At 50.1% G+C, this 24,944-nt stretch overlaps 1 protein-coding gene across 1 annotated transcript; it reads left to right on the forward strand.

Annotated features, from left to right (window-relative positions):
- Positions 1 to 5,815: 5,815 nt before the first annotated feature.
- Positions 5,816 to 10,797, forward strand: LOC124651371 (calcium-transporting ATPase 10, plasma membrane-type-like). The gene is made up of 7 exons (XM_047190468.1): positions 5,816 to 6,138; positions 6,746 to 6,800; positions 6,932 to 8,883; positions 8,970 to 9,128; positions 9,308 to 9,479; positions 9,557 to 9,858; positions 10,212 to 10,797. The coding sequence occupies exons 1-7, from the start codon at positions 5,965 to 5,967 to the stop codon at positions 10,458 to 10,460; spliced, it is 3,063 nt and encodes a 1,020-aa protein (XP_047046424.1). The 5' UTR covers positions 5,816 to 5,964; the 3' UTR covers positions 10,461 to 10,797.
- Positions 10,798 to 24,944: the final 14,147 nt, after the last annotated feature.

Consider the following 24,944-nt stretch of genomic DNA (forward strand, 5'->3'; position numbering starts at 1 on the left):
GCGGCAGCGGCAGTCGAAGGAATATCCTTCCCCTTGGAAAGGGGGGAAGCAGTCGATATCTGGGCCGCGGGGGCTGCAGCACGGGCCGAAGCCTCGGAAGCTGCAGGATTCGGCAGAACAGCGCCAGCTTTGGCCTTCTTGGATGGAGGCTCGATGAAACCTTCGTCGCTGCGAAAAAGAAAATTGGCAAAGTCAAGAAGAGAATGTGAATGGTAAGGACAGAATACAAATTCTGGGAAAAAAAGAAGCAAGGACTTACAGATCGAAAAGATCATCTTCGTCGGCAAAGCCGCCGGATGGTCTCTTCACAGGCGAAGCTTTGGCCTCCTCCACAACTGCATCAACAAAGGCAGCATGATCAGTGTCGTCGTCACGCATTGACCCCGCTGTGTCGCTAATATCGTTGGCTAGGGATGGAGGATTGATAAAGTCAGCTTCAGAGTTCATCGGATCATCGCGTTCATCCTTTGGGCTTGCGTTCTCTTCAGTATGAAATCCTACAGGGGCTGAGTAATCTCTTCCCTCAGAAGTATTGTTCGGCAGGTCTCGCAAGTTTTCAGGAGCTATGGGGATCTGTCGAAGTAAAACAAGTAAGAACAATGACAGTCACATTAAGGGAAACAACGCAATAAGAGTATGGAGAGAAAAATTTACCTCCATTGGCGGATGGTCAGCATCAAATGATGGATGGGAAGATATCAGCGGGATTGAATCTTCCTGGCTGAAGAGAGTGAGGCGCCGAACTTCATCAAGCAGTTCCTTTTCTGATAATTCGGCGATATTTATCCTAGTCTCGTCCTTGGGACCCAAATATAACCACATCGGATGAGCCCTAACCATGATTGGCTGAACTCGACGCTTCAGGAACACAGCGGCTACCTCTATACCTATCATGGTCTGGCCATCGGCTTCTTTGATCCGAAGAAATCTATCAAATAACTTGTCGACTGCTGGCTTTTCGTCGGGGGAAAGGGTATTCTTCCAAGATTGCTTAGGCTCGGCTTCGAGAACATCGGAGAAGCGAGGAAGCTGGGATTCGATTGTTGAAGAGTCCCTAATGTAGAACCACTTCAGTCTCCACCCTTGCACATATTCTCTCATCGGAAAGTTGAAGTAATTAACTTCTTTGCGAGCGACAAACCCAACTCCCCCAATGACAAAGTATCCGCCGCTAGTGTTGTATCTTTTTACGAAGAAATTTTTCTTCCACAACCCAAACTGGGGCTCAATGCCCAAAAACGCTTCACAAAGGGTGATAAAAATAGCAAGGTGAAGGATTGAGTTGGGGGTCAGCTGCCATAGTTGGATCTCGTAAATTCGAAGAAGGTGATGAATGAATTTGTGGGCAGGGAGCGAGAGACCTCTTTACAAGAACGACAAGAACATCACGGTAAAACCAGCGGGAGGATTGGGCCGTGAAATCGCACCTGGGAGAATGACATTCCCCTCGTCGGAAGAAATTAATCCAAGGCTCCGAGCCTTCTTTTCATCACGCTTTGTGGTGGTAGACGCCGGCCAATCACCAGGGTTGGGCCCAGCCGTGGAGCTTGACGGCGCTGGCGGCGCCGGAGCTGGAGGAGGAGCATCTGGAGCGCCTCTCTTCGACGGATTTGGAGAAGCTTTGGCGGCGGCGCCGCTACTCACAGCACTGGTGGCGACGGTGGAGTTCTTCTTCTTCACCATTATTGGATCTGGAGAAGATCTGGAAGCGGCGGTGGCAGCGCAGCGGTTATGAGTGAAGAAGATGGAAGAAGGAGAAGAGGACGCAAGGATAAAGTATGGAAAAGGGAGAGCTTGCTCCGAAAGATTATAAAGCGCAAGGAAACCTGAGGAATGAGTGGGCACGTGTCATTGTTTCCAATTCATTAAGAGCGCCCTCTTTTCATTATTGATCGCAGAAATCGAGGAGACACCTTCATAATTGTACGCGAGTAGCGGTCATTTCTTAAAATAGAACCACGCAGAAGTAGGATGGGCCCAACGGGTCGTGTCCTATCAGTCAGAATTGCAGCAGTGATTGCGTCATCAATGACGTCGTGAAACCCGCCGGAAGCATCCAAAGGAAAACCAAAATCATCGGGTGGTCAACATGAGTCTACGCACGGATTGCAAGCATCCGCACCTAGACTCGGGGGCTACTCCCATCGGGAGCGCTGGACACGCACCCGATAAACATGAACTCGAAGATTTTCCTGAGAAGAAAGGCGTGAAGAAACATTTGAAGAAAAGGACAGAATGCTTAGCTCGAGTCTGCACCCGGTCACAAGCGCCCGTTCCCAGACTCGGGGGCTACTCCCATCGGGAGCGCTGGACGCGCACCCGATAAAACTTTTTTGCACTCCAGGATCATGCCCGGGGACTTGATTCTGTGTAGGGTAACGTTGTTTTGCCATCGGTAGTTAACCAGCAAAGCTGGACACGTTACTCAATATCCTTTACGTGTTAAAACCTTACTGAAAAATACAAGCCCCGGTACAAGTGTATCAGATGACCTATGAAGACTTGCAGAAAACTTCAGGAGAAGAAGACGTTCGAGTGGTACAACTTGAGTCTACGCACGGATTGCAAGCATCCGTACCTAGACTCGGGGGCTACTCCCATCGGGAGCGCTGGACGCGCACCCGATAGAAGAAGATAATGTTGTTACAAGATGGACAAGAACAATCAAGGGAGAAGAACAGTCAGTGGAGGCATGCTTTAGTCTCTACCTGAAATATCTTCGGCTAGACAATCGGGGACTACTGACATGGGCATTACCCTTCGGGTAAACGATATTGCCCTATCCTGTACGGCCCAACTGGAGGCCCATGAAGATACCCGATGGCAAGGTGGGCCACTAGGACGGTGCTGGAGAAGATTCCTTGAAGAACAAGACGGAGAGGAGCCGAATAAGGAAGGTTTAGAGCTAGGTCTTTTGTAAACCTAGTCGTACCCGGACAGAGCTCTTGAGACCTGGCCTCCTATATAAGGGCCAGAAGAGGGGCTGCCGAGGGACACAGAATCAATCTTAGCAACTATAGCCACCATAAGTCTAGAGCTAGGTCGCCGTAACACTTAGCCTCTCGACGAGATCACAGCCGAAATCTTCGGCACCCCATTGTAACCCAATATTTTCATAATCAAGATCAGACAGGCAGGACGTAAGGGTTTTACCTCATCGAGGGCCCCGAACCTGGGTAAATTGCTCTCCCCGCTTGTCTGTTAACCGATGTCTCGTGTCAGCCTACAGGATTCCATCAACCCTAAGCCCCAATCGGAGGGCATTGCCGAGGAGTACCCTCGACATCGGACGATCAACTTCGTTAGGACGTCGCCGCCGCCATGCCCGGGGCCGCCGCCCGATGCCCATATGACGCGGGAACACCGCTAAGAGCCGTTTCCACACACAATCTGGAATAGGTGCAGCCCAACAGGAGCAACTACATGTCGCCATGGCCCTCCAGGCCCAAACGGGCCAAGATCCAGCCTCAACGCTGCGCTGCTGCCCACTACCGTGCCGCCTGCATCCCATCAAGCAAGGTAGCACTCTGGCTCCCTTGCCGACCATGCAGCATCGCCACCTTGCTAGCACATAGCCGAAAGAGTTAGAACGGGCGTCTCCATCTCACCCTAGGACCGCGGCCATAGGAAGTCCCGCCTCCATTCGACGCCTCCGGCGGATGCAAGGGGAGGGGCCGAGAGCACGCCGGTGTCGATTGCCCCAGTGCGGCTAGGCGCAGCCACGCATGAGCCGTTCCCTCCATTTGGAAACTATGATATTGCAAAATTTAATACGGTATCATATATAGATGAGATCGTTTGGGTACAAGAAAGCTCTACATATTTACGAGGACTGGACAAATTTCACGATAGTACTACTCACTCCGTCTCATGAAACATGACATGTTTCACGGGACGATAAAAGGAGTATTATATACTTGTTCACGAAGTAAAAGTGCCATCCGCTGCTTTCATGCTCTGATTGCATAGTTTTCACGGGGTTATGATCGATATGGTGCAAACCTATCAGTCCATCCACGTATAAGAACATGACACTTTTCGGTTGGCGTGAATGATTGGTGACAAGTTTGAGGTTTTCACGTGGCCGGCATGTGCAAACAACGCGTTCGACGAGAGAGAGAGAGAGACCGACACACTCGAAAAGATAAAAGAAAGCACCTGGCCTTGCTGACACGATCGAGCGAGGCGTCATTGATGGGGAGAAACGACCACCGCGCTTGTTTAATCACAGGTACCGTAGGATCAGTGCAGTTCCAAAACGACAACTTTTTCGTAATCGCCCGTCGCGTCACGGAGATTGGGGCGTTAAACACGTAGATTGAGAGAGACCATGAGGGCTCACGAGGCAACGGCTCCACCCAAGTAAGTGTGTTTCTCACTGAGGTCCAGATCTTAATCATGCAGAAGTTCGTTCGTTCCACGGCGCGCGTGCAAATCGTGTACCCCAGTTTATGTTCCTCCTCCGTCTTTTTGTTCCGGAACAAGAGAATCTGCACGTAGCAGATTCCTTTTGTCTTCTCATGATCCAGGGACGTGAACGGTGGTTGTGCTCTTGCAAAGATACCCATATGCTTCTCTTTTCTCACGACTTTATTCTTGTTTTGCGCGGATAAAAATAGAGCTGAAAGTTTTTGACTTTTTCGCCTATTCCGCGGAAAGAAATGAAATTTGAATGAAGATGCGGAAAAGAAATTTTGCAAAATAGAAACAAAATAATTTTAGCCTAAATGGAAATGAAACAATGTTTTTCGGTGAAACAGACCGTTTCCAGCTAGTATAGTATTTGCGCTCTACAGTTGATTGGCCTGGTCCCAAAAAAAAAAAAAAACCCAACCCCAACTTTTAAAGCGGCTCGAACCAAAATCAGCGACCATGTAATCCCTTCATGCATTGGATGAGGCTTCCACATCCGAACCTTTCCCCCATTTCATAGTAGTAAATTGAGCACCATGCCAGAATTAGGGAAAAATTTTGTTGGTTTGCTTGAATGCTTAAGATATTTTCCCATGATTCAAGGGTTCTCGTTTGGTTCCGACGAACATCCACTTAGCTCCGTGCATAGTATTCCGTATGTATCTATTTTCCATAGTATCCGTTTTTGATTTTTTTTTGGGTATTTCTGTATTTATTTTTGCTTCTGTGAAAAATATGAAAATAGTCACCACTCAAGGCTGTCTGTCTCCGCTTCTTCATCGTCCCTATTGTTTCCAACCCATTTTTCTTTTCATATATGCTCTTGGGTTGTGAGTGATTTGCAAAAGTAAAAGTTGAGGCAGCCGTGGAACCCTAGAACTATCAATAAGCAAGAAGAGATGGACCCGTTTGTTCTCTCCTTCTTTCTGCACATTGTTTTTTTCTTTCTTGCAAATTATGAGACATAGGTTTCCCCTTTTTAGAACTTTGTAATGCGTATATCATGACCTTTTTTTTTTGCGAAAATATATCATGACCTTTTTCCAATGGGTATGTGTCCCTCTACGCGTTGTACCCACTAGTATCTCCCAAGATATTTTTGTTGTTCCTGCTTTATCATATACTCCCTCCGTTCCTTTTAATTGACTCAAATTTAGTACAAAGTTGTACTAAATCTGAGTCAATTAAAAAAGAACAGAGGGAGTACTAGTTTTTTCAATCTCCATGACATGTTTATTGGGACAAGTGTGCGAAGAAAAAGCACTAGTGACATCCACAAAAAGAGGGAAATAAATTGTACAGTACTCTAGTCGTCCGGAGACCAAGACCAGAGCGCGCGCTGCTCTGCTTCTTCAGTGACTGACTCCAGTGAGGAGGTTGAGGACTTGAGGCTACTGCGACTTCGGAAGCAACCGCGCCATCTGATTGGTCGCCAGCCACACCCACACTCCCCATCCCTCCATCGTCCTCCTCACAAGCGCGTCAACCCACGCGCGGCGGCCGGGGCCGGGATTCGACCGGAGCGAGGAATCCGCCGGCCGGAGCAGCAGGATGGAGAGCTACCTGGAGAACTTCGGGGACGTCAAGGGCAAGAACTCCTCCGACGAGGCGCTCCGGCGCTGGCGCAAGCTCTGCAGCGTCGTCAAGAACCCCAAGCGCCGCTTCCGCTTCACCGCCAACCTCGACAAGCGCGGCGAGGCGCAGGCCATCAAGCACGCCAACCACGTACGCGCGTCCCCCTCTCCCCTCTTTCCGCTACCTCTCGCTCCCTGCTGCTTGATCCTCCTCCGCGCGCGCGCCCTCAGTCTGCTGGGTTTCCCGCCGGGATCTGCGATCCGGAGCTCGGTTGGGTCTGCTCCGGTGCGCGGAGCTCGTTCGGTGCTATGCCGGCGGCTGAGATCGCCCGCCGCCGCATCCTGCCGCTAGATTCAGCTCTGGACACTGGGATCCATCAGGACGCGCGGCTGCTAGTAAGCCTAGCTAGAAGCTAGGGTTGGTGTCCGCTGCGCTTGTGCAAATTCAGCACCAAACTAGTTTTAGCACCACCAATTCCAACCTCGGTTGAGCAGAGCCATTCTTGGATGGTGGGGCTTGGGAGATTGGGAGTGGCTGTTTCGGAATCATACCCTTTTAGATTTATTATCACAACGGTGTTGCTCCATCTTACTTGTTTTATGTATATAGTTTGCACTGCCGCGCAGCTTCCCAATTCGGTCACTGAGTAAATATGGAAATCTGGTTGCCGATGTTTCTGCCCTCATACTGCACACTAGCTTTATTTCTGAGCCTATTGTAAGAGGTTACTGAAATCCATACTGTGGGTGTGTCACAGGAGAAGTTGCGGGTTGCTGTCTTGGTGTCCAAAGCTGCGCTCCAGTTTATACATGGTAATAACTAACTGATTGCTCCCTCGAAAAAAAATAACTAACTGTTTGCATAAATCCATCTTTTTCGCTAGCTTTTATCATTTCCTATGAAGTAACTATCTAAGCTGCCGCTGACAAAAACATATGCCCAGGCCTCAAACTCCGAAGCGAGTATGTCGTCCCTGAAGAAGTCAAGGCTGCAGGGTTTCAGATTTGCGCGGATGAGCTCGGGTCCATCGTCGAGGGCCATGACAGCAAGAAGCTGATCACCCACGGCGGAGTTGCGGGAATAGCGGACAAGCTTGCGACGTCCCCGACCGATGGGCTCAGTACAGACGAGGACAGCATGAGGCGCAGGCAGGACATATATGGAATCAACAAATTCACAGAGAGCGAGATCCGCAGCTTCTGGGTCTTTGTATGGGAAGCGCTTCAGGATACAACTCTCATAATTCTGGCTGTATGCGCCTTTGTATCGTTGGTTGTCGGCATAGTGATGGAAGGGTGGCCCAAAGGAGCTCATGATGGTCTGGGAATTGTTGCGAGTATCCTCTTGGTCGTGTTTGTTACCGCCACGAGTGACTATCGGCAGTCGCTGCAATTCAAGGACCTGGATAAGGAGAAAAGGAAAATTCAGGTGCAAGTTACAAGGAAAGGTTTCAGGCAAAGAATATCGATATATGATCTTCTTCCTGGAGACGTCGTCAATCTGGCAATCGGAGATCAGGTTCCTGCTGATGGGCTCTTCATTTCTGGGTTTTCTCTGTTGATTAATGAGTCCAGCCTAACTGGCGAGAGTGAACCTGTTATTGTAAACGAAGATAACCCTTTTCTTTTGTCGGGTACCAAAGTCCAAGATGGGTCCTGCAAGATGCTTGTTACAACAGTTGGCATGCGAACCCAATGGGGAAAACTAATGGCTACTCTCAGCGAAGGAGGTGACGATGAAACCCCACTGCAGGTCAAGCTTAATGGAGTGGCAACTATCATTGGTCAGATTGGACTATTTTTCGCCGTCATAACTTTCATCGTCCTGTCTCAAGGGTTAATCGGCCAAAAATATCACGATGGGAAGCTTTTAAGCTGGTCAGGGGATAATGCACTGGCGATGTTGGAGCATTTTGCAATAGCAGTTACCATTGTTGTTGTTGCTGTTCCTGAGGGTTTGCCCTTGGCAGTCACACTGAGCCTTGCATTTGCAATGAAGAAAATGATGAATGACAAGGCACTGGTTCGCAACTTAGCTGCTTGTGAAACTATGGGCTCAGCTACTACCATCTGCAGCGATAAGACAGGAACACTCACAACCAATCATATGACTGTTGTCAAGACCTGCATTTGTGGAAATATCAGAGAGGTTAACAATCCTCAGAATGCGTCTAAGTTGTGTTCACAACTTCCAGAAAATGTTGTCAAAACTCTTCTGGAGTCTATATTTAATAATACAGGTGGTGAGGTTGTTATTAACCAAGATGGGAAATACCAGATCCTGGGTACCCCAACAGAGACAGCTATATTGGAGTTTGCAATGTCAATAGGTGGAAATTTTAAGGCAAAACGTGCTGAAACTAAGATTGCGAAAGTGGAGCCTTTTAATTCCACAAAAAAGAGGATGTGTGTCCTTCTTCAGCTTTCTGAAGGAGGATACCGTGCTCATTGTAAAGGCGCTTCAGAAATAGTATTGGCTGCGTGTGATAAGTTCATAGACGAGACAGGTGGTGTTGCTCCTCTGGATAAAGCAACTGCCGACAAGCTCAATGGTATTATTGATAGTTTTGCTAGTGAAGCTCTTAGGACACTGTGCCTTGCTTACAGGGAAATGGAAGATGGCTTTTCCATTGAAGAACAATTACCATTGCAAGGGTACACATGCATTGCTATTGTAGGTATTAAAGATCCTGTTCGCCCAGGTGTGAGAGAGTCTGTTGCAATTTGCCGATCTGCTGGAGTTATGGTGAGAATGGTCACAGGTGACAACATTAATACAGCAAAGGCAATTGCTCGTGAATGTGGTATACTCACTGAAGATGGTCTGGCTATTGAAGGACCAGAGTTCAGGGAGAAAAGCCTCGAGGAACTCCTTGAACTGATTCCAAAAATCCAGGTTTGATGTGTGTTTAGTATCTCTTAACCTCTAAAAGTGCTGAACATCTGCCTACAAGTCTCATCTCGTGATTGTGTGTTTTAAAGGTAATGGCCCGATCATCACCACTGGACAAGCATACACTTGTAAAGCATTTACGCACAACATTCAACGAAGTTGTTGCTGTTACTGGTGATGGCACAAACGATGCTCCTGCTCTGCATGAAGCAGATATTGGACTTGCAATGGGCATTGCTGGGACTGAGGTGAGAATCCTTAGTCGTTACAGAGAGAGCACACCAGTTAGTGCTATTAATCAGCTAGAATATATATCATGATGTGTCTTTATATGCATTTCTGCAATTTCTTAAGCATTGCTGGATCTAAAAATGCTAATTCTGTATTGTATCCTGCTATTCACTAAACCTAATACACACTCATTCAGGTGGCGAAAGAGAGTGCTGATGTCATTATTCTGGACGACAACTTCTCCACAATTGTAACAGTTGCTAGATGGGGACGCTCTGTTTACGTCAATATTCAAAAGTTTGTGCAGTTTCAGCTGACTGTGAATGTTGTTGCTTTGCTAGTCAACTTCTCCTCTGCTTGTTTTACAGGTAAACCCCCTGACCTTGATTCTGTAAACATCAGATACCATACGCCCCTATCTGATTATTTACACTTGCAATGACAGGAAATGCACCACTGACAGCTGTTCAACTTCTTTGGGTCAACATGATTATGGACACACTTGGCGCGCTCGCATTAGCCACCGAACCACCTAATGATGACTTGATGAAGAGAGAGCCAGTAGGAAGAACAGGGAAGTTTATCACAAATGTAATGTGGAGGAACATTTTTGGGCAGTCTATCTACCAATTTTTTGTTATGTGGTATCTCCAGACGCAAGGGAAAAACTTTTTTGGGCTCGGAGACTCTGATTCTGATAATATCGTGCTAAATACAATTATTTTCAACTCATTCGTCTTCTGCCAGGTATGTATACTGGTGCAAATCCTCTGTTTTCCACTTGTGATCTGTTTACTAGGACCTGGCGATACCTGATATGGAGCGAACCATTTCATGCAGTCCCCATGTTTTCTATTGCAATCTGTGATTACTTTGGAAAACCACATGCCAGAACTTTAAAGAATATAATGCAATAGCCCAGTGTTCCGATATAGTTCGGTAACTAAACACAGGTGGTAGAGGGTTAATATGAATTTGGTGGAAACAATATGTGTAGTGCCGCATGCAGATCTGTGGTGTCAAAAGTTCTTAAATGAGATTGCACATTCTTTTGTAGTGTCGAACCTGATCTGTCACTGATTTGTCATGCGCTATTTCAGCTGTTCAATGAGATAAGCTCGAGGGAGATGGAGAAGCTCAACGTGCTCAAGGGCATGCTGAATAATTACGTCTTCATGTGTGTCCTCAGCAGCACAGCCATCTTCCAGTTCATCATGGTCCAGTTCCTGGGTGAGTTTGCCAACACTACGCCTCTCACCGGCCGCCAGTGGCTTGCCAGCGTCCTCCTTGGCCTCGTTGGGATGCCCATCGCCGTTGTTGTGAAGCTCATTCCTGTTGGGTCCTCATGATGAAGACGGTCTCCGCAAAATGAAGCACGGGCTCAGAATCGACCAATTTCCTATTGTGTGGAGATGAACCCTCCTCCATGCAGTCTTTGGGGATGCATGGAGAGCAGGCCTGGGAAGAGCTGCACCAGACAAATTTTGTAGCATATCAATTTGGGAGATTTGCACCGTACTGTGTAAGGAACATTTGCGGTTGGTGCTGGGTCTCAGGGTCTGCTCGTTAGTGCAGCAGAATTGTAAGATTTGTGTCTGTTTTGGGGTTCAGACCAGAAAGAATATATATTATGTGGATCGATGAACAGATAAACCTGATCGTTTCAAACCATTTCTTCCTTGCTTATCTGCCATAGCCAAAAGAACGTGTTCCTGCGGGAGTTGAAGTCACTTGCGAAATTCTGGCGTTCCAAATGCCTAGCGTTTCTAGTAACATGACAAGCTATAATCTTTTGTTGATAAACGGGATTCTAACGCCTAGCGTTTCTACTTTGGAATGAAATAATTCGTTACGTTCGTTATGCTACATCTCAGATTTTATTATCGTTCCACAACCCATGTGGAATGGTAAACGTATTGCCATCATTTGGACTATCACACATCGTCGCCCGCTTCTATATGTCATAGTTCAATTGTTGTGGTTCGGACAAACAAATTTTTCGATAGCAAGGTGATTGTAGTATAATTGATACATTTTCTTAGCTCCACAGTGGTTAGACCCGAGATCATTACAAATTGAATATAGCCAACCTTACAACTAGGTACAGCCAAATTAAGTTCGTTCATTTTATAATACAACTCGATCAATTAGTCTAGATCGTCTGAGCTTTTGATTTGTTTGCAATCTAGCATATTCCATGAAATATCCAATCTTAGTATTGTGCTTGGTTGTAATTTTTCTATCTCAAGAAATGTTTGACTGGCACAGATTCTAAAATGATCAACTTACATAATTTTTGAACCGGGCGGGTCCAGCTTACATCGTGCTACCAAGTACTCCTAAGTAATTCCTATTAGAGCTGCATCAACCCAAAGATAATTAGCCACATGATGATTATCTATTGAGCCGGCCGGCACAAGAACCGAAGCAAGGCAGAAGAAGCGTGATGCTGCCGAGACAAGCATGGTTCTGACGGAGTAGGGTTGCATGCATGCTGTCGCCGATCTCGAGGTTGACCAGCCACGCAGCCAGCTAGGAAGCAGCTCCATCGATCCGACTCATGATGCAAAAACAAGTTCAACGAACAACCAAATGGCAAACACACACACATGCCTAGCCATGTAGTACTGCAGTAGTACATCACTCACTACAGCGTCCGTTTGCGTTCTGCGCGGACCGGAAATGTGTCTGCATCTGCTCCAGCGGGGCGACGCATCATGTCCGGGGCGTCCGCAGCGACGCAAACATGGTGTAAATATGTGGCACGTTTGCATCTCCGCGGACGCTGCGCGGTCGCGCCTAGCGTCCGCTCGCTTCCCCCACGGGCCCGCCTGGCAGCGACCCTGGCTCAATCGGCCTCGAATTAAAGCACAGCAAGCGCGCCGATGTCAACCGCGCCGATCAACCCGCCAACCGCCGAAATGGAGCGCCGAACAGCCGCGGAAGAGCAACCGTAGGCATCTGCGTTAAACGCGCCGCCATTAATCCCCGCAGAATATAACCCCTGCGCCTGCTGTAATTCACGTCGAACCGCCTGCCAATCTTCTTCTTCTTCTCCAACACCGGCTAGCCAGGCGCCATGAGCTACTCGTCCTTGCCGTCGGACTCGGAGAGCGAGGGCAAGCCACCGGGATGGAGGCATTGGTGGGAAACGCCTGCGACGCCCAGCGACCCTGGCTCCACGCCGAGGGAGGTCGACGAGGACGGAGGCGCCGTTGCCAGCGACGGCCAGGAGGAGGAGGAGGAGGACGGAGGCACTGTTGGCAGCGACGGCGAGGAGGAGGAGGAGGAGGAGGAGGAGGACTCCGACGCCAAGTTCGCCCGGCTGGAGGCGCTGGAGGCGGCGGACGAGAAGGCGGCGGCAAGGAAGGAGGCCAAGGCCCGGGCAAGGGCGTAGGCGCGGGCGCAGGTGACGCGTCGTCGTCCGTTCACCGGCGACGACGACGAAGACGCCACTTCGTCCAACTGGAACTCCTCCACGGACGCGTCGTCCGGCAGTTCCTCTTCCGAGGAGGAGGTGACAAGCAAGAGGCGCGTCCGTGAGGACGACGAGGCAGGGCCTTCTAACAAGAAGGCCAAGAACTAGCTTATAGTTTCTTTGTTTTTAAATTTGTTCTCTAGTTTGTATGTTAAATATGTTTGAACTTGTTCGATTCGAGTAATCAGTACTAGTTGTTTTCGCGTTTGAACTTGCTCATTCATACAAATTAGGGAGTTCTTCAACAAAAGGAAAAGAAGGAGCAGGGAAACAAAACAGTGGGATGTCCAAAATACGTCGGACCGCTGGGGGTGGCCCCCGACATAAACGGACAATTCGCGCCTCGCGGTCATTTTCGCATCCACCAGACGACGCAAACGGACGCCCGCAGATAATTTAGGCGTCTGAAATGCATCGTCCCGTTGGAGATGCCCTAAGCACAGTCTGCTACATCTTCACACCATATTCTGCGACAACTTTTTAAGGATAGCTCATAGCTGTTGTTGTACCATTGTATTGTTTTAAAACAAATGTTGTACCATTGTAGGTCAGTGCTCCAAGTTCTACGAGCTAGTCGAAATACTAAGTATGTATACAACTAAATTATTAAAAAATAGAAAAAGATATGACCCTACCACAGTGACCAAATGTTCGTGGCGGCAGGAAACAACCACCACCTATGGTAACAACTAGACCGTGAAAGAGGTTCTCCAACAACAATATCTTCTGAAACGCAATTGGTTTGGAAGTAGTCAGTTTTCAATGAGACGATTAAACACTTGTTTGTTCTTTCAGTGCCGCTTTACTAGATCTATATAGTTATGCATCCAAGTAGCTTCTGATTTGTATCCCCCGACTAGTGTAGCCAATATCTTTGGTAATTGGCTTCATGATATTGATCACAGATTTAGAACGCTTATTAGGGTGGGAACGCTTACCGTTATATGGTCGTTATGGCTATGCAGAAATGATAAAATTTTTAATGATAAGAATTATTCTCTTACCGCTATTCTATGTTCGTGGTATGCGCTGCAAAGAGTGGAGAATCGCGATCTTTTTAAGGAGGTCTGTATACGGTTGGAGGATACGGCAAGGGATACTTTTTCCCTACATGGGTGACAGCATAATCTACGGATTGGACCACCACTTTCATCCTAGGCATTCTACAATTGCTCATGATTTATATGTAATCCGCCTTTTCGTTTTCACATTGAGATATTTGAGACTCTCGAATGACTGTGTGCATCATGGTTATGCAGAGGTCAGGTGTAATTGCTTATTAAAGTAATAAAGCACCCATTATAGAAAAAAAAGCAATGCACAAGCAACTTCGTTGCCTGATCTAACCACCACAATCACATCATAAATTTTCACACCGTAGAAAGTTTGAGCAATCTCTAGATAATGCCTTTAACAAAGAAAATGGTTTTACCAAATGAAGGTCATACCTTTCTAGAGAATCCCGCAGAAAAACCTTTTTAGAGGAAACAGACTCGGCCCATCCGGTCGCTCCCCGCGGGCGACGGGCGGGCGATTCCCCCAAACCCTAGCCCCAGCCCCCTCCTCCCCGCTCCCCCCGCCACCGCCGCCGGCGTCAGCCACCGGGCAAAGCCCAGGCGGTGCCGGCGGCGGCGGGCCCTTGGATCTTGCTCGGGTGGAGGTGGCGCAGGGCCTCTCCCTCGGGCGGTGGAGATCCTCTACGAGGAAGCGACGGCACCTTGCGCGGCGGGCCGGGGCGCCGCGGCGAGGCGTTTCCTCGAGGTTGAGGCGGCGGAGCTCGGCGGCGCGGTCGCCTCCTCGCGGGCGACGGCTGCGTTAGGTCGGCTTCTTCGGGATGCTCCGGCGGTCAAGGGCAGGGGCCCTTTGATTCGTGTGCGCGCCTTGGGGCGGCAGAAGGCGCCCTACGCGTCCGCTGATGGCATGGCAGGGCGGTCTTCTTCGTCTCCGGAAGGTGGCCAAGCTCCTCGTTGGCGCTCTGCTCTACGACAAGCTCGGCCCTGGCCATGGGATGGTGGCAGCGGGCCTAGATCTGGGTAGGTGGGCCTAGGTTTGGGCCGCTTCTGGATGTTCGCGGTAGGGGCCTGGACATCCAATTTCTCTCGCGGGTTTGCTCCGGCTCGGGAGAGATTGGGACCCGTGGCTAGTAGGATGGTGCGGCTATGGCATGGTGACGGCTCGCCGCCGCCATTGATGTTTTGACCCCCTCCAGCCACTTTGACAACCGTGGGGGCGGTTCGTCTCGGTTCTGCCCATCTGGGTTGGTATTGCGGGGTGTGGCCTGCAGAGACGCCAGCCGTTTCGAGTGTGTCCGCGAAAGCACCGCAAGGCTTAGGCCACTGCCGGCGACGACGACGTCTACGGATGCCATTTACCTCCTTGGAGGCGTGGCCACGACACACTTCCTGCTGCTGGTTGCCTCCCTTGGGCACTGTCTGCTGCCCTGTTGACTCGCGAGCTCTCCGAGATCCTCCTCGGATCCCCTTCTTGTCGATGCACTGCGTCTTGATGCGACCGGCTTCACATAGACGGTGTGCTCCAGGTTTGCGCGACCATTCTCGGGCCTAGGGTGGCTGTAGGAGTTGTGATCGGCGCAGGGGGACACTGGTGGTTTTCAATAGCTAGGTGATGTCCTGATGTCAGTTGCAAAGACAGAGGCTTTCCGTGGGGTGCAGTGGCGATGGACGAAAAAAATTTGAGGTCGGGCGAAATTTTAAACGTAAAAAATGACGCAAAATAATAAACTGTCTCAACATATTAATAAGCCTTATCCTTGTCCACACTATATTCCAACAAATCATATTGTTTATACCATTTTGGTAGAAAGAATCTCTTATCTCTATTTAAGGGGAAATTATGTTGAGATGGTTGTGTTGGACCATTCTTTAGATAAACAAATCTAACATCTTCTTTAACATTAGGACCAAATTCCTCAACTTGAATGCGAAGTTCAGGATCAAGTTTTATATACTCTATGAAATCATTTATACCTCCAGCTTCTAGAACCACATGCTCCGAAGTCCCCTGACTTCCTTCCACTTCTTGTTCTTGCTCTTGTTCTTGGTGTGCTACATCATTTGCACTTTCATGGGTGCTCGATTTAGAGCTATTTCCGATCTCTTCTTCCACTTGCTCTTCAGCTTGATTTGGCATAACATTTGCAGTTTCTTCGGGGGTGTTTGATTTATATTGGCTGCTACTAGCAATGGGCAAAAATATCTCTTCAAATCTGAAAAACACAAAATACATTAGTAGTTTTTCCATGTTACCGATCTTACAATTCATAAATTTAAACTTTATCCAATTAACAAAAAAAATCTACAATTGTACATCTCCCTTTAGCTGCAGTGTTCTTCTCTTTCTTGTCCATCTGGTAGATAACCTAGACCGGCGCCAGATGATCTGCACAGGGCTAGAGACGTGCTGGCGGGCAGGGAAATTTGGAGGGATCCGGTTCGGAGGAAGCCGCCAGGGCAGGACGTCGGGCGGCGGCACGGCGCAGTGAAAGACGACGAGGCCGGAATGCCGTATCCCGTCGCAGCGCCCGTACTCCCGCGATCGCGTCCAAGATGCACAGGCAGGCGGGCGCAGGTGGTTTTCTTGAAGCGAGCGATCACGACTCCATTCCGTATAGGTATACAATCCCTGCCCATCCCTTCAATCGTCCTAGGACCTGGCCAGGCCCATTCGGTATACACGCACATGCAGCCCAGCTAGCTACATAGCAGCACAGATAATCCATTCAGCCCATTTCCTATCGACAACAACATAGCAGCACTGGAAACGGACAGAATTTGCACAAAACTGATTGTATATCTATAGATGCACATATATATGCGATTTTTTGTAAAAAATCAAGGTAGGGCAGCTGCCATACCTTGCCCAAAGGGGAGCTTCGCCCCTGGTGGGGTGGGTGTTGAAGCCCATGCGAAAGCTTTGCACGGCCCCTCTGTGCCGATAGCGACGACGCTTGTGAGCGCCGTGTCCCTTCCTGGAGGCGCTGTCGTGAAGGTTTCCCCCTTTGAACTCTGGAGTCTCACCTGCTCTCTTGCGCAGTTAGCTAGCTCCCTTGGCGTCGGTGGTCTCCTGCTTGGCGGCCCAGTGTACTTCTTCAGTTTGGTGCAGTTCCTCGGAGCGGCGGCTCGGTGCGTGAAGTCTCCAGCCGAGCTGCCGGTGTTTAGCTAGGCCTTCGGCTCCTTTGTTTTTATCTTTGTTTAGGCTTTAGCTTAGCACATGTGCTTGTACCGCTAGCTGGCAACCCCAGTTTTTTCGTTTTCTTTTTCTGGTGTGGGTGTTCTTGTTGTACTCCTGGCCGTGATGGCTTTATTAATTCAAAGTCAGGCTCGTTCGAGCCTTCAGTTTAAAAGAGAATCCCGCAATTATCACCCACAACCAAATGAAGGTCATACCTCCCCGAAAACAGAGACTCAGTACGCAAAAAGCATCACCAAAACAAGAATCATCGGTCTTGCCACCACAACAACATCGCAGGCGTTAGAGCATCTCCACTCGTCCCCCCGACGAGGCCCCCGGCGAGCGTTTTTTCCATCCGGACGGCGTAATTCGGCCCAGTCGCGCCCCCGGTTCCTCGTTTTCGTCCGGATTTGGGCCTAAATCCATCCGGCGATCCCACGCCATCCCCGCCCCCGGGGAGCGCTCGGGGACTCCGGACGAAACGAAAGCGCGCGTGGCCCCAACTTGTCGGCGACAATGGCCTCCGATCTACGGCAAAACCCTCGTCTTCCCGATCTACGGCAAAACCCTCGTCTTCCCGATCTACGGCAATACCCTCGTCGAACGAAAGCTTTGAACTCTCAAGTGGTGCAACATAGATAGATTATATATATATTTCGAATATAATTCGAATAAACATAAAAATTACATATAAAAACTTTAAAACTAAACTACTACTTCTTCTTCTTAGAAGGCCCCGCCTCATCGGTCGTCGCGGCGACGCTTCCGGCTCGTCACCTCCTCGTCGGAGGAAGTTGAGTCCTCCTCGTCGTCGTCCTCATCGGCCTCTTCGTCCTCCTCCTCCCTGCTCCTCCTCCTCGCTCCTGCTCCTCGCTCCTCCTCCTCTTCCTCGGCCTCTTCCTCGGCCTCGCCGCACGGCCTCTTCGTCCTCCTCCTCGTCGTCCCACTCGTCCTCGCCGGCCGGCGGGGGGAATCGTCGGCCGCTGGACGATGCAGCTGGATCCCACCAATGGCGCCATCCAGGCGGCTTCCCCTCGCCGTCGGTGTCCGATGGCCAAGAGATATCGCTCATGGTTGACGGAGATGGTTGACGGAGGATGGTGACGAGAGAACGATGAATGGCGTCGCCCGTCGAAAACCGTATATGTAGGTCTCTCGACGAAAGAGAGCGGCGGTTGCTCTTCCGCGGAGTTCGTGCTCCATTACGGCGGTTCTCGCATCGAGGCCACTTCGACCGTTCCCGACGAGTCGTTTCGGCTCTCCGAGTCCACCTCGCGACGGTTCAATGCGTCGAGGGAACTCCGACGATTGCCCTTCCCGGTGACTCGCGCCGTCGCTATGCATGCGGTGGGTGCGCGTCCATGGGCTCGCGGCTGGAAAAATGGGCCTCCCCAGGCCAAAAACTACATCCATCCGGCGCTAAATTTCGCCGGATTTGGGCGTGGGGAGCCCAAACGAGTGGGGATGCTCTTACCTATCGATTTTAAACTTCGAGCCACGACTCTAAAGGTTGTGGCTACGTGATGGTATCTATTAAAAGCCGGTAGGGATAATGTGTCAGGATAGTCTACCTATGACGCTTTTTTTTGGCCCGGCACATATGATCCGCTACGTGATCTAGTTAGCGCATCTAGACAATGCGTCCCGGTAGATCAAAAAGGGTACAAAATTTAGTGTTGTGTTCAGAGAAGGTGTGAAACAATCAGTTGTCGTGTTAGGTACACCTTTCAGCGGCTCTAAAGTTAATCGCAATTAGTGCTAAAAATTAGTTTATACATTCCATTCAAATCATAATTTCCATTTTATTATGATATAAATAACATTTATTAAAATATATAAATCATTGAATTACAATGCAACCACTTTTAATGAGATTCATTTAGATCTCATTAATCAAAGCATTGATAAGCACATTAGAAGCTTGAAAAGTAAAATATGACTTGTTATCTTCCAAAGATAGCTTTCGGTATGTTTTGGAGGGGAAACCTCATATCTACAGTTGATCACCAATATCTTCATTTAATGTTTGCAAGGTTGACATGCGGAGTGTCCGCTCCCGTGTACCCTAGGCGACACCGGGGCGAAACCCTAGCCGCTAAAAAGCAAAGACCGGTGGCCTCCCCTGCCACTGCTGCCGCCGGCCTGGGCCGCGGTGGTGGCGGGCCCCGGGGGATTGGACCGCGGCGAGGGATCGCTGGTGTTGCTGGAGACGGCGCCAGTGTCATCTGTGCGCGGAGGCTAGGGCGGCAATACCGACCGTGCGGCGGTGGCGGCGACGTCTTGGGCCTAGCGTCCACGCGAGGTGGAGTTCCTGCTCATGGCGATGGGGCGACCACTAGTAGGGAAACCGCTATAGGGGAACGCTCATTGGCATCACACCTGTCTAAACGCACGCACGCGACCGGTATTAGTAGTCGCGTGCCAAAAATAAGCACGCGACTGGTACGCGTGTAATAGCAGCGTAGAGGAGGGTAGCGCACGCGACTAGTATGTGGGACCCGGCTGTACTCGGGTCCATAAAGTACCCGCAACGCACGCTCACGTGGGCTGATACGTCCAAAACGTATCTACTTTCCCGAACATTTTTGCTGTTGTTTGCCCTCTATCTTGTGTGTTTTGAATACAACTAACGCGGACTAACGCTGTTTTCAGCAGAATTGCTCTGGTATCTCGTTTTTGTACAGAAATCTAACTTTCAGGAAAATTCCCGAAAAATATAGAAAAACCAATATTTCACCTGAAGACTTCCGGAGCCAGAAGACGGAGGGGGGCCACAAGGGGCCCACACCCACCCTTGGCGCGGGCCAGGCCTTGGCCGCGCCAAGGGGTGGTCTGGCCGCCTCAGCCACCCCTTCGACCTCTCCTTCGCACTATATAAGCCTCCTGACCTGAAAACCGAGGGGAGTTCGGCGTTTTTCCAGAAAGAGTTCCGCTGCTCCGCCGCCACCAGAAACCATAATCCGGGGATCAGAAACTCCGTTCTGGCACCCTGCCAGGACGGGGATTTGGAGGAGATCATCGCCATCGCCCTCACCGATGCCTCTCCATCAACCATCCATGATTCCCCCATCCATGTGTGAGTAATTTCCGATGTAGGATGTAGGGGATGGTAGGGATTGGATGAGATTGGTCATGTAATAGATATAAGATTGTTATGGGCATAGTGCCTAGTATTCGTTGTTAGTATTTTTGACATTGTTGCAACTTGCTATGCTTAATGCTTGTCACTTTGGGCCCGAGTGCCATGATCTCAGACCTGAACATGTTATTGATTCATGAGGATAATTATTGTTTTTGATTATATCTGCAAGTTGTATACACATATTGTTGTCTGGAACCCGAGGCCCCAAAATGACTTTAAATTGGGATAACCGGAGGGGATGGCTATGATGTGAGGATCACTTGTGTTCACGGAGTGTTAATGCTTTGCTCCGATACTCTATTAAAAGGAGTACCTTAATTACCAGTAGTTTCCCTAGAGGCCCTGCTGCAACGGTGTCGTTGCCTAATCGACGGTACCTCGGAGGAGGGATCCTCACGAGGGGGAGAAGAAGTAGGGGCCATAGGGCGGAGTGCACACGGGACGGTGGTACGCGAGTTACCCAGCTTCGGAACACCTGCACGATGACAGGGCCTACTTGCGCTTGTCCGGAATTATCCGGGCGCTTTCGCGTTGTTACAATGAGTTGTGGTTGTGCCTCTAGGGCTCCCGGGATCCGGCTTATAAAGGCGCACGGATCTAGGGTTTACATGGAGAGTCCTAGCCGGATTACAGATAGCCTAGCTACGGTACAATATCTTTCCGTGCACGTCACGGATCCGCCTTCCATACACGTCGTACTGGATCCGGGTTCCTCATGGGCCTCCGTGGATCCGGGTTACTCCTAATGTCGGTACGGATCCGGCTTACTGATCCTGGGCCGGACTTCTTCCTTCATGATCAACGAGCAATCGGGCCGCCCGATGGGCCACATGCCTCATCACCGTCCGTGGGCCACCCGGGCTTGCCGGATCTAGGCACTGTCGATGGTACACCCATGAAGTATACCCACAACAGTAGCCCCCAGAGTTCTCCGAGTTTCACCTGCAGTTTCCGCCTTGCTGGTCCATCATGATATCCGGCAAACGTTGGTAACGCGGAGAAACTTGAAGAGCTCCAACTTCGCATTTTCTTATTTTTCCAACTTATAGCCGGAAAATGCTCCCATCCTGCGGGACTTCATCCATCGACGTTCCAAAGAACATTTCCGGGTTACTCCCTGCTCGCGAATAAGAGCCAACTTATCTTCACGCAATTACCTGGAATCTTAAAAGACTCAAACGGTTCCGCCAATTCTGGCGCCATTTTCGCGCGATTTGTGCGGTAACTTATCTCTAGCCATTTTTACCGTTAGGGTTTGGGACACGTGTCACGCATCCAACGGCGCGACGCTTGCGTTCCGACCACAGGATGCGGAGCACGAATCTTATCCCTTCAGCCTATAAATATCCGCCGTCGAGGCCCCTTACCCTCATTCACCCCCCTTCTCACCTCTCTGTCGAGCGCCGCCGCGAGCCTCCTCTCCGCCGTGCCGGAACCCGCCGGAATAGTCGCCGGAGCATCACCGGAGCGAGCCCACCACCGCAGTGTTCTTCGTGTTCTTAACTCCGGCAAGCCACCGCGCGGAAAACTCGTCGCCGGCAGCTCCGACCACCGCATACGCCATTACGGTAAGTCTTCGAGCTTCACTTTCGCGCCGTAGTTGGTAGGGGTGAACCTGGGGAAGATGATGTGGGATCCGACTAAAGAAAGTTTCCGCCAAACCCTTTTTCTTCAGATGTCTTCAACGACTCCGCCTCCGATCTCGGAACCAATCATGGCAACCCCAATCTCCTCCGCCCCTCCTCCCTTCGTTCCAGTCAGGCTGGATCCTTCAAAGGATTCCGGCAAGGAGGCTGAGGGGACCTCTGCTCACCCGGAAGAGGTCACAAAAAAGTCGAAAGCTCGCAAGCGAGACTCTGAAGCTAAAGGAAAATGGTGGCCCTGTACCACCACCGAGATGGAACTGAAGAACCTCGAGGCGGAGGGCTTCCTGCAACCCGGAAGCTGGAGGTCAGTTCCAGATGAACCAGCTCCGGCTCCGAGGGACGACGAGATGGTGCTGACGAAGGCACTGGTGGAGCGCGGATTTTCATTTCCGCCTTCGGACTTCTTTCTGGAGATTCTGAAGACGTATGGACTCCAACCCCACAACATATCTCCGAACAGCGTGCTCGCCATTAGCAACCATGTCGCTCTCTGCGAAGGCCACCTCCGGGTAACTCCCGAGCTTCCCCTCTTCCAATACTATTTTTCTGTCAAGAAGGAGAAGATCCGCCAGACTTCCGAGTTGGCGACTTGCGGATCCGTTACCTTTATAATCCGCCCGGGCCGCGTCTACCCCCCCCCCCCCACCGACCGTCACGAATCCGCGAGATACTGGTCTGGGGGTTTCTTCTACTTGAAGGACGTCTCCGACCCCGCGAGTGATAAGAAGCTGCCGCCTTTCAAGAACTGCCCCGCCACCGAGCTTCCATCATGGACGCACTGCCCCCACTTCTCCGACTCGCCTCAGCTGACCCGCGCTGTCAGGCGGATCTGCAAGCTCACGGAGGAGGGGCTGACGGGGAAAGATTTAACCCTTTCCTGGTTCACCAAGTGGATCCAGCCGCTGCAACACAGGGACCGCCTGATGTTTGAATACTCAGGGCGCGACGATCCAATGCGCGCCACCAAAGACAATCTCTCCGCCGACGCCATCGACAAGAGGATCCGGGTCCTCATCAAAATCCCACGTGAACTCCATGTTCACGTATGCAACAAAGACATCCACACGAATGGATCCGGAACCGCGGTACATCGTCTTGACTTTGGTCTATTGTTTTACTTCAAACTTTTTTGTCTAAGTGTTTAACTTTGCATTAGCTCGAGGCGCTTGAGGAAAATGAACTCTGAACTCTCCTCCGAGTCCCATCCACCGGTAACGCGGATCCGGAAGCCGCATCGGAGGCGGAAGCTCCTGAAGCCCCACGTCCTGCGAAGAGGAAGAAGCCAGCCCCTTCCAGCCCCCATGCGAAACGCCCCCGCGAAGTGCTCAGCATTGCGGCTACCCGGAAAGCGGAGGCGGAAAAGAAGCGCCTCTCGCTGATTAATACCAGCAACAAGGGGCAGCCTGCCATCCAGCATTTCTTCAAGCCTTCCGGGTAAGCGTCTACTTCCGAGACCCAAGTTCTGGTTTCACGCTCGCTCTTATACTTTTATGTTTTTCCTGAAGTTCCGGAAGCCAGCCCCCCAAGGCCCCAAGGGTCCCGAAGAAGAGAGCCAAGCCATCTCCGGCTTCTTTTCCCATTACTCCTGAAGTTGAAGTTCCGCCCAAGGCTTCATCCACCTCCAAGCCGGATCCGAAAGACGTCATCGACCTTGATGACATTCCTGAGGATCCCGCTCACCATGGCGACTCCGCCAAGGGTACCTCCTCACCCTTTCCTCCGCCAGATCAGCCAAGCTCCGCTTTCGCGGGGCCCACTGGAGAAGAACAGGAGCAAAAGGCTAAGCTCCTCCAAGTTACCAACGCGACTCGAGTCAACCTCCAACCAACTCCGTCCCTTCAAAAGCTTACCCTTGCACAGCGTCACGCGGAAGTTTCCGCCATGCTGAACAAAGTGTGGGGAAAACCGGACGAGGAAGTGCGAGAACTCGCCGACCTGGAGGACAGCCTGAAGGATTTTTTCGCCAAGCACAAGGAAGTGCGGCAGGTAATACTAGCCCCCAAGCATTGGGTGATATAGTTCCGTGTAACATGTATTAGCCAATGCTTTTCCGAAAATGCACCCGTAGGCGGAAATTTGAAATTTTGTATCCCAAGACTGAAATCTTCGCCAGCCCCCCAGATTTTAATATCCGACTAACTCTCTGCTGCTTCACAGACCACGCAGAAACTGCACGAAGATCTTCGCGTGCATGTGCTGGAACAAATCGCGGAAATTGAGGGGCTGCGCCAGCACGCGGAAAATAGCAAAAAAGATATCCAGCTGCTTGAGACCCGCCTTCAAGGTACGAGATCCGGGTCTTCACTTCTTGTGCTGACATAATTGTTCAGGATGCATAATATGTGCAACTTTCTGCCTTCAGAAGAAACTGCCAAGCACTCCTCGTTCGATGAGCTTTCCGCCAAGGTCAAGGTGCTTGAAGCGGAGAACGAGTCCCTCAAAGCCTTCATTCAAGAATCCTCTAGTAAGGAGACTGAGGCGAGAAAAGAGCTCTCCGAGAAGCATGCCCGCGACCAGGCGGAGCTGATTGACAAACTGGAGAAAAGCCAGGGCCGCGTGCTCTCCGTGATATCCAAGAACAGAGTTCTGGAGGAGGAGGCGGAGGCCATTGACAAACTTATCTTCCGTAAGCATTTTTCCGTGTCGTTGCTCCGATCATCTTGTATGTTTTCTCTAACGGAACTGAACCTCTTTCTTCCACAGCAAGCCTTGGCTTTGAATGGTCAAAAGAGTCAAACCTTAAGAGGACGGAGGCATACGATGAAGCGCGGATTTCAATTGACGCGTTATTTGAAGCCTGTCGCGGAATCGCCACGGCTCTGTCTCTGAAGAAGGCCAGAACCACAGTCATCGATACGATGACCAAACTTATGCGACAGGTGCCGGATTTCATCAAGGACTGGCAAAAGTCTTCAGCACGCGGAGCCGTGGCGATGATGTGAGGATCACGTGTATTCACGGAGTGTTAATGCTTTGCTCCGGTACTCTATTAAAATGATTACCTTAATTACCAGTAGTTTCCCTAGAGGCCCTGCTGCAACGGGCTGGTAGGATAAAAGATGTCGTGTAAGTTTCTCATTACGAGTACGCACGACTAAATAGGAACACATGCCTATGGTTATATTATGCTAGGATGCTTATATCATTATTACTTGCAATGCCTATGTCTTGCTATTACATTGACTCTCTCATTCATGCAACGCCCGTTCATCCATCCCTATGCCTACAGTATTTTAATCCTGTTGTCTACTGCAATCATCGCTACTGCTGTTTTTATTTCGCTACTGCTGTTACTTCACTACTACCACTGCCATAAAACTGTTACTACTGATAAACTATTGCGAGCAAGTCTATTTTCAGGTGCAGGTGAATTGAC

This window comes from Lolium rigidum, chromosome 5 (assembly GCF_022539505.1).
Source record: "Lolium rigidum isolate FL_2022 chromosome 5, APGP_CSIRO_Lrig_0.1, whole genome shotgun sequence".
NCBI classification, from domain to species: Eukaryota; Viridiplantae; Streptophyta; class Magnoliopsida; order Poales; family Poaceae; genus Lolium; species Lolium rigidum.